This window comes from Podarcis melisellensis (assembly GCF_964234715.1).
Source record: "Podarcis melisellensis genome assembly, chromosome: 5".
NCBI classification, from domain to species: domain Eukaryota; kingdom Metazoa; phylum Chordata; class Lepidosauria; order Squamata; family Lacertidae; genus Podarcis; species Podarcis melisellensis.
In genome coordinates, this window is record NC_138537.1 from 35,617,934 (window position 1) to 35,636,014 (window position 18,081).

General features: G+C 43.2%; 1 protein-coding gene across 3 annotated transcripts in view; it reads right to left on the reverse strand.

Annotated features, from left to right (window-relative positions):
• The window catches only part of HDLBP (high density lipoprotein binding protein), a 56,049-nt gene that overhangs the window by 16,527 nt on the left and 21,441 nt on the right, over positions 1 to 18,081 (reverse strand). For 2 of the 3 annotated variants that reach the window (XM_081910312.1, XM_081910313.1), the window contains exons 2-11: positions 13,479 to 13,543; positions 11,627 to 11,739; positions 9,066 to 9,220; positions 8,311 to 8,526; positions 5,630 to 5,836; positions 3,892 to 4,107; positions 3,097 to 3,303; positions 2,284 to 2,391; positions 841 to 945; positions 263 to 341 (exon numbers count right to left, since the gene is read on the reverse strand). In XM_081910312.1, coding sequence (XP_081766438.1) covers positions 263 to 341; positions 841 to 945; positions 2,284 to 2,391; positions 3,097 to 3,303; positions 3,892 to 4,107; positions 5,630 to 5,836; positions 8,311 to 8,526; positions 9,066 to 9,220; positions 11,627 to 11,702 — 1,369 coding nt within the window. In that variant the 5' untranslated portion in view covers positions 11,703 to 11,739; positions 13,479 to 13,543. Of the gene's footprint in view, positions 1 to 262; positions 342 to 840; positions 946 to 2,283; positions 2,392 to 3,096; positions 3,304 to 3,891; positions 4,108 to 5,629; positions 5,837 to 8,310; positions 8,527 to 9,065; positions 9,221 to 11,626; positions 11,740 to 13,478; positions 13,547 to 18,081 lie in introns of all 3 variants that reach the window. The other variant, XM_081910314.1, reaches the window with a different exon arrangement.

Sequence of the window (18,081 nt, forward strand, 5' to 3'; positions counted from 1 at the left end):
CATGCAGAGGTTATTTCCCCAAGATCCCCCCCCCCATTTTCTGTTATCTATTCTAACCAGAAACAAACTAAGGAAGTTTCTCAAGAAGGACCTCCCCATTTTTGCAGAGAGCACATTATTAGTTCTCCAGAACACCTCAGTCCTAGAGACCCGGAAGTACAGCTAGAGACCCAGAGAGATGAGATTGTAGATTATCTCTAACAGGGACAACAGCAACGCATATTACACACACAGGGAGACACTGAACAAGCGTTTAACTCACTGTTGGCTCCACTCTTTCCAATGAGATGTCTGTGGAATTTATGGTCAATATTGATTTCAGTATAATCCATCCGGTTAATCTGCAAAGAGCACACCACAGTTAGCCAGAATCTGGAGCAAACACATACCCCTCTAGCCGAGGAACAAAGAACAGAAACAGGACAGCAACATCAGCCATGACACAATAGATAACTAGCCACTATTAGATCCAGATGTTCTGTTGAGGAAAGTAGCTCAAGCCTGAGCAAAGAGCACACAGCTTGGGGACACTCAGCAGTTTCACCATCACTTGACCCAGATTATGTTTCTAACACAGCTCTTTGTTCCCTTTATGGCCATTCCATTGAAAAAAATCAACAGCCTCCTTTTGTCTCCAGAACTGCAGTCCTAAGCACACATACCAGATGTCAACTCCACTGAACTCAGTGCACTTGCTTTGCTATGGAATATAAGTTGCATATTTAATCTAAGTAGGAGGACACAATATGAGGCTTGATGGTTTTTCGTGATGGCTTGCATCTGTACCTTCCATTTTGAAAAGATGGCCACACAAAGTCAAACTAGGGCTTCTTAACTCACCAGATCCTTGACCATGTTCTCAATTTGTTCTTGAGCCATGTTGACATCTTCAGTGGGTCCCTCCAGAGTGATTCTATCTTCTCCTTCAGTGAATTCTATGTGAACCTTCCAGTAAGGGAGAAAATTCAGCATCAGCATGAAACTACTGAAGAGGGATCCATGTAATGGCAGGGGAATGAATGTGGCAATGTGGCTTTTGCCTGCAAGCGAAGATGCTGCAAGAAACCCCTTGAACTTGTGTTTTCTAAAGATGGGAAGGAGGGGTAGGATCTAGGGAACTACTTCATGGTTAAAACCATGTGCTGAAGCCTTATTCTAGCCAACTGAAGCTTTGGGTGAGAGACAGTTGCCTAGTAGAACAAAGCTTTCTTTGAGGTGGCGCTCCATTGGTGGAATTTCCTCCCCAGCCTCACTCAACAAGCATCTACTTGACTAAACCTTAGGCATGAGCTACCCTCTTTTTACAGATGGTATCACATACTAACAGCTGGTCAGAGCCATTATAGCCAGAAAGACCTAGTAGGTGCCAATCTTTTATTGTGGTATAATGAAGTGTGGGATATAGCCTTTTTAGAAAAGCTTACATACAAATTAGGAGTTGGAAGAGGACAAAGCAAAACAATTTTTTGTGATATGGGATGTATGGCTTTATTTCTTATGTCCATGATGATTCACACAGCTTAAATCTGCACATAATAAAATAATATGGTTGATTCAGTAAAATATACTTCGACTAAACCGTGCTCCACTTTTTCCAGTATGTATATCAATATTTAATTTCAATGTATCTTGCTCTAATCGTCTTTTTAGAAACTGTATGGAAGGCCTTCATCAGTACACTTCTGTTTCTCTGTATTTTATAACTTTCTGGGTTTTTTATATTCTTATTCTGTATAATTTTAAAAGCTGCTCTTTAGTGAATGTTCAGAACAAGGTGCTTCAACACTGTATTTTCCCATCAAATATTTAATTAATAGGTTATTTACAGGAAACAACTTAGGCATTAGTTGAAAATTATATGCAAATCTTTAGCAGCACTACATTTTTTCACTGGCTGTGTTTAGCTGCTATTTGGCCCTATTTGTGGTGAATTTGTGTGTGTGTGTGTGTGTGTGTGTGTGTGTGTGTATTCAAGTGTCTCTGAAAAGCTAATCCTATCTAAAATGGGAGATGGTGACAAGTGGAATCGGCTTTCTCATTTTCTGTCTTGCTGCCAACTTAATTTCTCCCAATTTCACAAGTGTAGAAGTTACTTGGAATCTCAGGCTCATGTTTCAGAATGCCCCGAAAGTGTGGTAAAAAGCCACAAGGGCTTTCAAGGTTTCAATTTCTCTATTCCTTCTAGGAAGACCAAGATGAGACTCTTTGCAGACTTTGTCCCTCAGACTACAAGTCTGCCTTTCAACACCAATAGGTGAGAATTCACTTTCTAGGTGCTCATACCTTTGGCATTTGCTGGGTGATTTTGGCCAGGTTTTGCCCTTTCTTGCCAATGATGAAACGGTGAAGCCAAGAGGGGGCGGAAACAGAGGAGACTGTGAAACTGTTGGCCTAAAAAAGGACAGTATTGTTATGAAGAAATTTAAAATTCAATTAGCAATATGCATTAACTCAAACCACTCAGATGCTGGATCACTCTAGTTCCCATCGCAATCCAGTATCCTTAGCTGAAGGATCTTGTCTGGTACCAGACAAGAAGTTGCAGCGTTCAGCAAAACACAACAGCTTAAGAATATTATTGTATTATAACAGCTATCTATTAGCACTTTTATGCAGCATTTGTGAAAGTTTATTATCACATAACAATTGCCCAAGGCCCAACTGTGGGCCTCACCCGAATACCATGAAGCCCACACTGCACCTGAATTCAAAGCTCACCCCCACCCCGCCCAGCGAATTAGCCCTAGGAATAGCTAAGTGGCACTCCAATAGGAGCTCTCCTCACCTGTTCCCAGCACTAAACAACTTAGTGTAGCAGGGGGTAAGCACATGACAGAACCTCCCCATCCCTGCACAGAGAAAGGGTGAAGGCTGTCTGTCTGTGTCTGGGGTAGGGGTGTGGAATCTGTGTCCAGTTAATGCCCGCTGCCACCACCCGCTTCACTCACATGCAGCAAAAAATGTTGTCCCCATTGTTGACTGTAACTGAACACACTATCTGCATGTATTCTGAGCCATGCTGCATTCCAGCAATTTAGCAATCCTAACAAATGTACTGACTACCAGAAAGGCCTAGCTGCGTGGCAACCTGGTTACCTTGGCATAGACTTCAGTCAGTGCCTGCCCAAGCTTTTCAGGTTCGCCACGCAGTATCACAGTCTCTGAGCTGCTGTCTGTGGGTGGTATCTCGACTGAGACTCCAGTTTTCTCCAAGATCTCCTGCAGGGAGTTCCCTTTGGGACCGATGACGTACTTATGCTGGGACTTCTTCACCTCCACAGCAATGGTGGTAGTCTTCTTCTTCTGTAGGGAGAAAGAAGCTAGGGCATCAGTTATAAGGACTAGGGAAAAACAAAGGGGGTGCGTTGGGGAAGTCACCAGGAAATCTCTAGGATTAGAAATGGGGCAGACCAGAAAAGGAAACTTGTCTGTGTGTGCTCTAAAAGGAAGGGCTGGATTTTCAAACAAACAAACCATGAAATATGCTAAGAACACAAGCCATCTTCTTTGTCTTTTTATATAGGAAAGACACAGAACAACCACATCTGTGAGCAGTTCAGTCCGCCATAAAGGCTTCCTGTGGTTTTGCTTCAGCTACGACTTTAAATACAGCTACATAATCTTGATTAGCTAATCAAGCCATCAGTGAATCTGTGTTTGTGCATAAGTTCCAGTGAGCAAGTCTCATGATTCTGTAGGTAGTGTGCTCTCCTGGTGTGCATCTGTCGCAAGCTGCAAAGAATGAGAACACTATACGTCTGTCCCAATTCACATTTGTGGAGGTGAAGGGAAAACTAGACAGGGAAGAGCACCCCACAAATCAGAGGAAAAAGACAGCTCAGGGCTGGTCTGTGCAATGTGGCACTGCTCAGAGACCACGAAGAATCTTACCTTCTCCTCGTAGATCTTCTTAACACAAGCAACTGCTTGGGCCAGCTGCTCCTTTTCTCCAGTGAAGACTATCTCCGTTCTGTTGACGCTGGGAGGTGGGATGTTTATGCGTGTCCCTGTCTCCTGCATGATCTCACCGACCAGCTTGTTGAAAGGGCCAGCAATGAAAGGATGATATACCTTCTCCACCTCCAACCTTTCAACTGCACGCTTATCCTGGGAAATAAAGCAATATGTGCACGTTCTATTGTTTTTCCTACACAGCAAAGCCTAATATTGCAAGGAAAGAAGTGTCCCAAGCAGATGTTACCAAAGGATGTCAAGCCTACAGGAATTTCACTGAAATTCCTATACTCCTTAGTGTGAAGCTCTTGAGACTGATGTTCACATGCCTCCAACTTTTCCTGAAACATTATTCCTCCCTTCCCCAAAAGTGGCACCTTGGATAACCTGACCGGGCTGCAGACATACGGCTTCTTAAAAGCAGAGCCTGGATTAGAAGTGCTGTGGAGTGTGGGATAAAGGAAGGACATTGAAGGCAGAGGGAACTCAAAACAAGAGTCCAGAAGAACAAGGAAAAGAGTGGGGTGCAGGAAGACTATAATATGACACAGTTCACCGAGATTGCTGCATCAGTGTTTATTCTCAACATACCACGTAATCCCCAAATATATGGAGAATGGAACAGGGGACTTGGTTTTGTTTTGGACAGTCTGTGGACAGCATTGCATATGCAGTAGTTGAAATTGCAGATGCAAGGCAACTGAAATAACCAAAAAGCCTAGGAGGTAAAGGATAATCTCCATATTCCAGAGAACCCAACTCAAGAGTAACCTGTTTCCCAGAAACCCTCCAATTGTCTAACCAGCCTCATGCCTTAGGGCCTCTCTACATATTGATGACTGTTGTGGGAAACATGGGTATGTTATATGTGCGTTTCCTGGAGTTGTCATCAAAAGGTGGCGCCACCTAGAGTTTAACCCACAACTATTTGGATGCAGGTTGCTTCTCAGCATGGTTGGACCTGCACATTCCATATACATGGCAGGTACTAGAGAGCAGCATATAGAGTCTTGGGCTGCAACCTGAATCCAATCCACCCTTAAAGCTTTGGGGAGCCACCATTGCACCCGCTGCCTGGCTACTCACTCTAGCTGTGGGGTGGGAGGCAAGATGCTCAGGCAGTCTTGCTCAGGTCTCACAGCTGATCTGGCCTACCATCAATGCTTGTATGCCCCTTTGCAGATAGCATCCCCACCAGTTCAAAGCCTCAGAACAAGGTGCTCCAAGGGCAGAGAGGGTGTGGGACTGAGCCACATCTGTTTGGTCTTACAGGCATCACCAGACAGCATCTGTCCCAATCCAGACCTGATCACTGTGCTGATGAAAGAGACATTTGGATTGCTCTGCCCAATCCTACATAGCTTCGTATACAAAACATCTTGTTGCTCTGTTTATCCAGAAGTCCAAATGATGTTAATGGAGCTTATTTTTCAGATGTGCATGTTTAGGGCCATATATTTTAACCGCCTGGAAAAGCAAAACAGCAGTACCTGTAATGTCTTATTTGCTCAATAAAGTTGCTTATAAAACTACCCAATCTGGGAGTTGTTCTGGTTATTGTAAATGCTCTGCAGAGGCCAAGAGTAAGACAGCTTGTCTTAAAAGTACTCCCCTCCGAAAAGGCATAACAATAGCAATGTTCCTCAGAAGCAGTAAGGGTGGGAATGCTGCTTACCTGCTCAGCAGAGATCAGCAGGATCTCATGCCGCGCCTTCTCAATCCCTTCCTTGGTGCCGGTGATCTTGATCTGGTTGCTGGGGTCATCCGGGCGGGGGATCTGGATCTTAGTGGCAGTTTTGAGCTCAAGGTCCTGCAACTTCTCTCCACTTTTGCCAATGACAAAGCGATGATGCTCCTTGGGAATGGGCACCGTTGCTGAAGCCTACAACAGACATCAAGATGCGGGATGAAGCTCCAGGCCAGTTCCATGACACGGATGTGTCTCTGTCACCTTAAGGCAGGGATGAGAAAACCTGTAGCCCTCGGCCTAATTTCATGCAGAAGTGAGGGGAGAGGAGGAGAAGGAAGTTGAAATGGATGGTGCAATGGAAGGAGGGGGAATAAACCCTCGGCAACTGAGGGATAGAGACTTCTGTCAAGAGCTATATGCTTCTCTCCCGGCAGACTGCTGTGTGGGGGAGTGTGTCTGCCCACCACTAGCACCTGACAACTTATCCCCAAGAGAAAATGGCTGTATGTGTACACACACACACACTTCTCCATTCCGGCCCTAAAGGTTGGGTTGACCAATCCAACAGAGCTGTTTTGCCCTGAGTGCCATAATGGAGGACAGAATTTCAGCAGTGCAATTTCTCCCACCATATGCAGGCAGCGGCGGCAGGGGACTGTGCATGTCCAAGTTCACCACTGTATACAACTATCAGAGATAGGAGGTGTTTATCCAGCAGAATCAACTAATAAAGATATTTGCATGAACTGTACTACTTGAGGTTTCAGGTAGAAAAGCTCTCTGTCTACTGGCATCAGGCAGGCACGTTTGCTGAGCTCTTTTTAGTGCCTGCTTAAATCATTTTTTCTTTAGGCAAGCCTATCCAGACACATAGATGCTGAAAAATTACAATCTTTTACTTATTAATTATTGATCATTCCAATATTTCTGGTAAACCACTTAGAGGTACCTACATTTGTTTTTTTTAAAAAAAATATGTTTGACTGCTTCCCCAAATTAAGAAAAATAAAAGTCCCTGCCAAGTTCTCCCAGGCACACATTCTGTCCACTCAGCTTTATTAAGACTCAACCTAGCCTTCTCCCTCCCTAACATAGCATTTCATTCAGTAAAGTTATGTGGGTAGGCGAATGCCGTGCAGACTCCCATCTTCATTTAAATTTCTCAGTCTTCACTGGAACAAAAGACTCCCAGCTGCAGTGTGAACTGGAAACACTTCAGAACCAGCTCAACCACTCAGGCTAGCCTGACTGTATGATCTCTAGACTCCAATGTTATCACAGATGAAGCATAATTATGTTGAACATACCCCTCAAGCTATTTCCTGTGTCCTTTCTGAACCTATTAAATTTTAGATAGAACGGGATATTAATATTTCCCTTGGTGGAGGGCATAATGCCCAAGTAAGAGTTTTCCATTGCCAGAGGGGCTTATGGGATAAATCAGGATGCTCTAAAGCCCTGACCAAGTGTCACTCGAAAACTTAAGTCATGCTGTCACAAATACAGAGAGTTAGTTCAAGGTTCTCATTTATCCAAACACAGAAGTTCTCAACTGCAAGCTAAATTCTGGTGGTTGGCAGACAGGCTACAGAAGAGTTGAGAATATATGTACTTGCCCATGCACCCACTTTCTCTTTCCTGGTGATGGAGACAGAGCTCTGCCCATGATTTTCATAGCAGGATTTCAGACCAGGCAGGCAAAAAATAGGTCACTTAATGTCACTGTGATATCAAGTGAGTCACCATGCCAACCTGTCAAAATTTGGCCCACAGTGTGTATGGAGATAAGGGTCTGGCCTCAGCCAGCCAGTTCTAGGTCCCTACCCGTTTTAGACAGTTACCAATTCACAAGACAATCCATCGTTTTATACTATAACTGCTATGTTTACTCAGCTACCTTTGAGGGACTTCATACACCTACCAAAACCTTTTGACAGATGTCCTCATGATCACCCCATCTACATATTTACTGACATCCCACCTTTTCCTAAACACAATCCATTCTAATAGAATTCTTTGGGCCATCAAGTCCAAGCCTCTGCCTTGGTACATAATTAGCCAACAGCTTAGGGTCAATGGGCATTAGCCACCTTTAGGGATGCAACACCCACCACAAAACGACGTAGGGGACTCAGTCCACTTTCTCTCTCTTGCCAAGGGAGTAAGAGGGTTGGATGCTGCTCTGCCCATCACACATGCCTTGCCTCTCTTAAGATAGCTGTAACATCTCTCCTCTAATGTTGCCAAGTGCTTTACCACAGAAAGCAGTGGGGAAGAGATCCCAATTTCAATGTATTTCCCCACCCCCTCCTCAGGGAGCACTGAGCTTTTGGAAGAAAAAACTTTGAGGAGTACACAGTGCTACTGTTCACCATAAAAACTGATCCCATTGTACCTCGTTAACACCCATGAATGCACCATCTATAACCACCACCAGGTTCTGGCTTCTGGAGAGATTACTTGCCTAACATTGGCTGCTAGAAAAGTATGTGGGGAGCCATGGTTAATTAAACTGCAATTAGCTTTTGAAGCTCCAGTGACCTTCCATGCACTTAAGATGCACTGCAAAAGTGAGCCGCCCTACTAAAATCTATGTTTGGTTTTATGAGCACCCACGCCTTGTGGAAGGTCACACAGTGGGAAGAGGAGAGAACCAAGTTGCTCACCTGTGTCTGAAGCTGAGCTACGATCTTCTTTCGAGCCTTCATCACTGCTTCTAGCTTGCCAGAGACCATGATCGAGAGTCCCTGATCCTTTGCGAGAGACAGCTCCAGGTGAGCTCCCGTCTTCTGCATGATGTCCAAGCAGATTTTGGCCTGCTCCCCTTCCCCAAACTGGTTCATGTCCTTGTATTTCCTCTCTTCCAGCGGCACATGGAACACCTGCTCAGGTAAAAGGAAGTTTTGTTCAACTTAGAACAATGGTAAATTTACTCCCCTTTTGCAGATGAGCAGAGACACTTCTGCTGTAACAAGACACTTAAGCACTCAACTGATAAATACATACTGGGCACAACCCTCCATGATGTGATTAAGTGAACCCTTAGATTTTAACACAAAAAGATACTTAACTTTTAGAGTGGAGGCTACTTTCGGAGGTCAGCTACCCTGACCACCCCTTTAGTTTAGCACAGGATTAATGTAGCATTCAGGGCTCTGATGTCACTAACTGAGTAAGGTCAATATCTGGGAATGCCTCAGACTACACCGACAGAATTCTCCAAAAACTGATTGATCAAGCAAATGCCGTCCTGCTCCAAATAGTCTTTAAGCTAGCTCTGGTCACTTAGTTATCTTTATTGCAACACTTTCTCGCCTGCAACAACATGCTGGAGGGTTACTGAAAAGCATTTGTCTTCAAAGCTTACAGTAGAAAACCAAGTGTTGGGTAAAAGAGGAGGGAAATCCTCTTTTGTACTGACCTGAGTGATGACAGAAGCCTTGATTGGTCGGATTTTGCTCCAAGCACCAGCAGGTTCCTGGGCTGGTTCCAAACATGCTGCTTTCTCAGGGAGAGGAGGGAAGGCATCCTTGTAAGTTGGAGGGTCATTTTCTTCTTCAGCATTTAAAGCTGCAACTAGAGTTGAGCAAGCAAAGAAACAATGAAGGATTTCATACACAAATAGTGCTCACCCTGCTGATTTCCAAACACGCTCGAGTTCAGCGGCAGAAAACAAAGGCCAAAACTTCTAAAAGAAATGATTGAAACCACCAAACAAAATTAAGCAGCTTTCTCTTTGGTAAACCACCAGTGGTTGTTTCTGTCTATCAAGCGATTAGGAAACCTTTATCTTTTGTGGAAATCAGAGTTCATCTTGACATTTAACACACATGCCCTGGACCCTCACCACCCTTTTTCTTACTGCAGCCAATGGAATTATGGGATGCAGGTTTGGCATGAAGAACAAGTGGATGATCAGTTCAGTCACCTCTAGTGTCAGAATGACCCCGGCCTGAGAGTTAATTCCAAACTACTTATTGACACTGGCTGTTGTGTAGCCGACCTCTTAACAACTTGCTGAATTGGCAAATTATTTTCTTATTGAGAAAGGGAGGACCAGCAGCTAACTGATCTTCCTCTGCTTCTTTTGTTAATGTTTTACTTGGGAGGTAGGACATATTTTGCTTGCAGGCTGACCCATTGGTGCTGCTTGACTTCAAGGAGCCCTTGGCCATCTATAAAATTCATTTCGGCAATTTTCACATGGCTTCATGCATCGACTTGGGAGTCCCTTGACAAACTAAACTGACCTGGTACCTGATCACGCTTATTAAACCCCATTCATTATTCAATTTACACCTGCCTATCACTTACACTACCTTGTGACAAAATAGTTAGATACTATTTTCTTGATAAGAGCAGCTAACAGGATTGTATGGAAGAATGATTAAACACGGTAAAGTTAAGCAGTGTTGGCTGCTGCCCATATACTGTAACTTGCTCAACACAGCACTATGAAGGACAGAGAAGAACAAATATTTAATCGTTTTGGTGGTTGTGATAAGGCTTCCAATATAGAAAAATAGGATTAAGAAAGTCCAAAAGATCGTTTAGCTCACCCCCTTCTCCTGATTAACCTAGCATTAACCCATGCGATGAAGTGTATATAAATACACCACATGGAGACAGGGTGCACATTAAGGAACAGCTTGACAGAATGAAAAGAACTAGGAGAAAGAACCTGCAGGTCGGACAACACATACAGTGGTACCTCGGGTTAAGTACTTAATTCGTTCTGGAGGTCCGTTCTTAACCTGAAACTGTTCTTGACCTGAAGCACCACTTTAGCTAATGGGGCCTCCTGCTGCTGCCGCACCGCCAGAGCACAGTTTCTGTTCTCATCCTGAAGCAAAGTTCTTAACCCGAGGTACTATTTCTGGGTTAGCGGAGTCTGTAACCTGAAGTGTATGTAACCCGAGGAACCACTGTATTCTGAGCCTCTCTTACCCTTGTATTTTGTTGTTAGCCCTTTACCACACGAGTATCAAACTTACTGTCTCATTCAAGCAACAAAGACCCCAGGACTGCATTCTACTTGGCCAACTCTATGGTAGCTTGGCCAACCCTCCATCACCAAAAGGAGTATGGTCAAGGAATAAGTGGGCGAGGCCACACACACAGTATCTACACAAACACACACGCCTTGTAAAAGGTTTTAATGCTTTCACACCCCAGCTGAACCCTCTGGGAAGGTTCTCCCACTATAATTAGACTAGAAAAGGCCTTATTAGAAGGCTCCCCCAGCCTAAATATGGTGCAAGGGGCATTTCTGGAGGTATGTTAACTTTTCCCTTCACAGCTGTAACCCCCATCCCCTTCTGTGCCATAATTAGGCTTGAAAAAAGCTTTCTAAAGGAGAGAGGGGAAGTAGGAAAAATAGCAGATGATGAGGGCTGGGTAGGGAGGCCTCAAGGGCCACATCCAGCCCTCAGGCTAGTGGCTCCCCAGCAAACTGAGATGTTTGCTGGGGTCCCCAGCAAACTGAGATGTGTTAGAAACTGAGATATGAAAGCTAGGAGCTAAATGGCACCTTAAAGCTAGGTTCTGGGCGCAACAACAGAATTTCTAGGCACTCTTTTCTTATAACAAGAATACAAAGCTGAAAATGAATGAACCGTAGCTAAAATATTATGTTCATTTTTCACATGATCTAGTCCTTCCCCTGCCCACCCCCCTAATATTCTGAAGAGGGTCTCTTATCCAGTCTTCAGAGAGTAGCTGGAAGTGAGGAAACAGAAAAAGGTCCTCCTTTCCTTCCACTCTGCAGTTTTATCCTGAAATCTATGGTGCAGTACTGCGCCCAAAGCTCAGAAAATGGGTGCTTTAAAGAAATCCCCGGTCACAAAATGTGCCTAGAACAATGGGAGTTTTGAACACTGCCAGCAAAGTAATATTTGAGTATGTAGTAGAAGCTGAATATGCCACTTTCATGCAGAAGTTATCAAAAAGGGATTTTCCAGTAGCCTTGCCTTGCAGTCTTACCTTTCACTTGCTGCTGAGCAAGGCCGCTGCGATGTTCAGCAAAGCTCTCCTGGGTCAAAACTGCCACGGAGCTCATGGTCGATTTCCCACCCACGCACAATCCGGGTATGCCACTGGTAGCGCAAAAGGGGAAACATCGTAATAATTACTAGCAGGATGCATTTAAATAGGGAGGGGAAGTAGAAGTGGCGTGACTGGCTACTTGCCTGGCACAAGCTGAAACTGTCCCTAGCTGAGTACCTCTTCCTAGCCCCAACTATTTCTCCTAGGGCTGTAAGCAGTGCCTTTCTTCCCAGCCAGCCTGGAAAAACACTGATCCATTGCTTTCGCTGCTGCATGGTATTACTTCCAGTTATTCCTTTGAGGCTGGGAAAGGTTGCTGCAAAAGCACTTCTCCTTCTGGAAGCAACAGTAACATGCCCACCGCCTCCTCAAGCAGCCTTAAACGTCAGTGACAGTAAGTTGCACTAAAATGAGGAGCTGTTGGTTGCATTTTTAACATTACAAAATATAAAATGAAAAGATGTTATCTTGGGAAATTGTTGACTAAATCAGTCTGCCTTTGCTGCATCTGCCACAAATGCAGCATGTATTTTTACATGTTGTAAGGCAGAGAAGCGAACATTGGCCTTATATGCTCCCCCCTAATACACAGAACCTTCAATATGACCAGAACCTAAATCAGGGCTTTAGGTGCATCTACATTACTTCACATGCAGGGTTTAGTTCCTTTGCCAGTCTGATAGCAACAGCCAATTCTAGATACGTTAGAATAAATAGAACAACCTGATTTCTTTGAAAGAGCAATCTAGCCAATAATCACTTTGCGATTGTCAGAAAGTAAAGAATACCTGGAGGTGGGGACATATAACCCCAACCATCTTGGTTAATTGGGCACGTACAAAACTCTCTAGCACTATTCTGAATGCAGTTATACAAAGTTAGCCTTCAACTGTCCCAGAGAACAAGTTAATTGTGTGCCATGTTAAAGGTACTTACTTTTTAGCCCTGCTGCCTCTTAATTATAAGAATTAGGAAACAATTTGTGAGAAAGGGAACATAATCTCTTTTCACTTTATCTACACAATTGTAAACCTCTTTTCTGTCCCCCTTAATTATCTTGTTTCGGAGCTAATCTAGGTATTTTAAGCATTTACACAGAATTTCTCCCCTTAATTGTTTTATCCTTTTTTCTACTTTTAACTTGGGTATTATTGTTAGGAGGAGGTGGGAATATTCAATGTAAGGGTTTAGCAAGAAACACTATTTTTTCCCTTTCCTTCTTACTGGAACACTAAAAACAATAATTCTTAAAAGCAGCAGCTGAAGTTCATTCCGCATTGGGCACGGACCATATTCAACTGTGTGGGCTATAGTTTCCTTTTAAAATACCAGCTTTAAGTGCAAGCATGCATGTGCGCAAGCACACCTTGAAGAACCATTCTTTGTTACAGGTAATTGCAGGAGTATTTCAGTTAAGTCATGTGAAATCTATGAATAATTAATGGGCACTACTAAAAACAAAGGGGGTAGTGAACTCAATAGCTTTGCTAGTGCAACAGGATTTCCCCCTCTCGTCCCCCTGCAACACCCCCAAACTGCTCACAAGGGTAGGGGGAGACCGCCAGAACAGATTGCATGGGTAAAAGCCAAAATATTTATACTATCTGAGGAGAAACCATATTGCATGGAGGGGGTGGGGAGAGGTGGAGAACGTTCCATTGAGCAAAGAGAATTCCTTTCACGGGTTGAATTTTCTTAGCGCTACACTGAATACAACTCCTAGCGTTCAATAGGACCATGGGCCAGAAGTCTGACATACAAACTTAACCACATAGATCTGTAAACTTACCAGCTAAATGGTCAGTAGCCAGAAAGTCCGTCCTGTGAGCTGCCTGTTTGTCAGCCTGCCAGCTTCTGCTTTGGGGAAAGAAAGAAACAGTAGTTACTCTGCTCTAAGAGTGCTAAAATTCCTTGAAATCACAATACAGTTTCATGAGTTTGGAAACCACTCAGGTAAACCTGAATCAGGATCCGAAGTGTAAATTATTATTTTTCAATAATGAATTTGCAACCTGCCTTGCATCAAATGTACTTCCCCACAAAAAGCAAAATACAGAACAGACAAGTAAACAATTTAAAATCAACACACAAAAGGAGGAAACGTCACTGTTCATATCCACATTTCAGCACATTCTTAACCCACTCATCCACATATAATCTGAATGCTGAACATAATGAATCTATACAATCAAAAGTTATACCGGCAACACTTAGTATTTTATTTCTAGAAAAATAAAAAATTGTACTAGCATTTGGGTGCAACAGTACAGCAAAGTGTTCTGCGTCATCCAAATAATCTCATCAATTTCAAACAATAATTTAAGATTTCCTATGGACTTAACTGCCTGTCCATTCTCCAGCACAAAACTACCCAACGTAATTTTAGGCTAAGAAACAGTAAATGAATAGCAGATGTAAGATATGAATTTGAAGTTTCATGGCTGTAAAAGCATCTGCAACTGGGTGACACACAGAGAAACTAACAGATTAAAAACCTGCCAAGAAAACGGACATCAGTCAGAAGATAGGATAACAAGAGTTTTATTAAATCAGCTCCTGGCAACTCTAAGCTCTGATATGTGCATGTGCGCGCACACACATACCAATGCCCAACTTGTGCACATGTGTATGTGGCTGGCATTTTGAAAACTCTACATGAGGCAAGAGCTCCAAATTTGACCAGAGATCTTTGTTTGAAAACAGACAAGTTACCAACATATTTCCAACATCCCAACAGGAGTTCAGTGGGAGTTAGATGTCTAACTACAAATACCTGTGCTACTGGGTAAAACTGATCAAACCAGCTTAGAAAAACAGCAGCAGCAGCAGAGACAGTCAGCATTTATGGGTAGGGCCATAATCTACTTTGAACATTTCTTGGAACAAGTGCAATCCCAGCAAAGTCAGCTTGAACGAGGCTGGAGCATCTTTGTATTTCCTCGCTTTTAAAACTAAATTTGAAATGCACAGCTGTAATCACCTAAGAAGCATGTGATCGCTGCTCCAGAAGGAAAATGAAGGACAAGGATAGGAACCTAAAACTGTAATTGTTGGGAAATGACCCAGAAGGAAGAGAGCTGAAAATTTAATACAAATACATATATTTTAGCAGGGCTAACATGCTTGCCACTCAGAAAGCTTACAGCATTAACACAGGGCACTAACATCAGGAATTTGGTGGCTCTATGACACAGATCTAGGCCTGGTATTGGTAAATAAAAGTGGATAGATTTTAAATGGTAATCAAGAATGTATATACTGAATCATGACAACTGACTTACTGTGAACAAAACTGGGGTACAACACAGTGTTACTTGCACCAGGGTCAAGCTGGGATAGACTAGAAGAGCATGTGCTCTGCATGAGCCAACACTGAATATTCATGTCACTATTCAAGGCCTGTCACTGCTTTAGACAAGGTGGCTTAACAGAAAACCAGTGTGGCATCTGCACTATTGTGGGACAGAAAGTACATCTGCCGGCACATGTGGCCACAGCTCAGACTGCAAAAACAAATAATCTGTCCTACAACCCTTAACGGAAGAAGATTGTCAAGGAGTTCATGTTAACTATGCTTCCCATCTATTTTATCAAACTCTTTAGAGCTTCATGGAGCCATAGAATTGTAATGTACACCAAGGGTCATCAAGTCCAACCCCTTGAAATGCAGGAATTGTAGCTAAGGAATCCCTGGCAGATGGCCGGCCAGCCAACCTCTGTTTTAGGTTAGGCTGACAGAAGACGGCAACCACCCCAAGGTTGCACCCGGTGAGCATCACAGCCAGGCAGGGATTGGAACCCTGGTCTCCTATACTGGCTCTCAAGAAAAAGGTACTAGGAGGACTCCAGGGTTAATCATGACTGACAGGCTCAGCAAGCTGCAAAACAGGAACCGTGGTACAGTGCTCTCCTTACTTTTACTGTCACTAGCATACAGAGGTCTGACTATGTATGTTCTCCCCTTGGTCTGGCCCTATTCTCAAGGCAGTCGTTCTCCTGGCTCTGCCACCTTTTCTGGCCCCCAACACCCTATGCTCAGAACTTCCTGCTAGCTGGGTATGGGTTTAGTGGCTTAACTTTGTTCCAGGAAGGCTGAGCTCAAGTTGAGACCGTTTGGGTGCTGTAACTTGATTTAGTGCCTGCCTGACAGGAATGTAACCTCGTGGCACAGCTGCTGGTTTCATCATGCCCCCAGAAGCTGCACAGATTTGAATGGCAGAGGCTTGAGAAAATGTTACTTATGAAAACAATGAAATGGAATAAAACCATGTTCAAAGCATGCTCAAAGAGGCTTACAACATTGGGGGGGGGGGGAGAAAATCATTGGTTTTCAAGCAGTGTGCCTTGGCACCCTGAGGTGACTTGAGGAATGGTCTGAAACGTTGCTGTATGCTATGGAGATTAGACCAAGGCACTGCTTTAGCAGAATATAATAAAATAATATTGGGCAAGGTGAAGAATGGCAAGGGAAGGCAACAGACGGATGGGAGGGGAAATAGCTGCAAATCACTTGGCAATGCCAGAATTTTGTAACAGCTGGGGGTAATTCTGATGTCAGTTCTTGCTTCCCATTAATAATAATAATAATAATAATAATAATAATAATAATAATAATAATAATTTATTTATACCCTGCCCGTTTATTTATTCCCCAGCCACTCTGGGCAGCTTCCAACAAAGTATTAAAATACAGTAGTCTATTAAACATTAAAAGCTTCCCTAAAGAGGGCTGCCTTCAGATGTCTTCTAAAAGTCTGGTAGTTGTTGTTCTCTTTGACATCTGGTGGGAGGGGGTTCCACAGGGCGGGTGCCACTACCGAGAAGCCCCTCTGCCTGGTTCCCTGTAACGTGGCTGTAACAGTGAGAAAACCGCCAGAAGGTGGAGACGCTCCTTCAGGTATATGTACAAGATGCATGGGGGAACTGAGATAAAGAATAAAAGACTCATGTATGTTAGACTAATGCCTGACCATTCCAGTCATCTTTACCCATTTTCTTGTTTCCTCCATGTCTACGTAAGACAGAAGTACAGAAAGTTATTTTAAAACAAAGACAAGAAACCTACGATAGGACACTGCTAAGTCTGTCTCAAGCATCTTATGAGGAAAGCAATGAAAGTAAGAAATTACGATACAATCTGGCTTTGGAGGGCAAGTCATCACCTATTTCATGTGTGATCTTTAAGAAAGAGAGTATGGCGCTCTTGGAATAAGAGGGCAACTTGGCTACACGGGTTGTAACTGTCGAAGAATAATATCATTAATGGCTATTAGCCATGATAGCTAAGCTCTGCCTGCACATTCAGAGGCAGCAGTGCTTCTTCTGAACACCAGTTGCTGGAAAACATAGGGGTGGGGAGTGTGCTCTTGGGCTTGAATCCTGTTTGCCAGTTTCCTGTAGCCATCTGGTTGGTCACTGTGAGAACAGGATGTTGGACTACATAGACCACTGGCCTGATTCCACAGGATCTTCCTAGATCATTATTAATGGCTGGCCGGTTTATTCAAATCCTGGGGCCACAATGAAAATACAATGCAAACTCATGTGTGTATTCTAATTATACTACTAATAAATCTGCATTAACATAATGGATGTTAAGCCACAATTAGTGAAAATATTGCTATCTTCAGTTATGTTATGCCCTGTGGCACACTGCCAAACGCAGATGGCTGTTGTTTAAGATTAGGATCACTTCATCGATCAACTGCTTATCAACGTTTAACAAAGAAAACATTTTATCTCAAAAGTATGCAAGCACTGCCAAAAAAAGAAGCAAAAAGGCAAAGTGCTGCAGCATGGATTAATTTAAAGCAAGGTGAAATGAAAGTTCTTTTTCAATTATTCATCCAAAATAATGTCTCTCACTGTGAAATTCACGTTTCCTGGCTCCTATAAAAACAATGAAAGGCATTTGTTTAACACTGAGCAGAGCCCAGGAGCATAATTCAAAACACTTTTGTATATGTGCAACAAGCACTGTAGAATTACAGCTGCATATACATGCACAAATAATAATTTACTTTTAGTCTAAGAATACAATCCTGAAAAGCCAATAATTAAATATAAAATTTTGATAGATACAAAAGGAAGAGGTGCTTTGCTCTGCCAGACTTGCAATTGTACGAGGCATCTTGTTTGTGTTGTTTAAAGGAATGGACTGTATTGGATAATGCAGATATTTTAGACTTGGAAGGCCAAGACTTAAACTTCATCAGGCAGGTATGTCTTCGGTATGAACCACATTCTCAGGAAGACTTTGTACAGAGTCTGGGAGAAATATAAAAATCTGCTAGGAAAAAAAACACCCCACATTGAAGCAATTACAATTAAGAGAGTTAATATGGATAGACAATGGGCGACTTACAGGGAATTGTTGGACTTTGCAGGGGGCG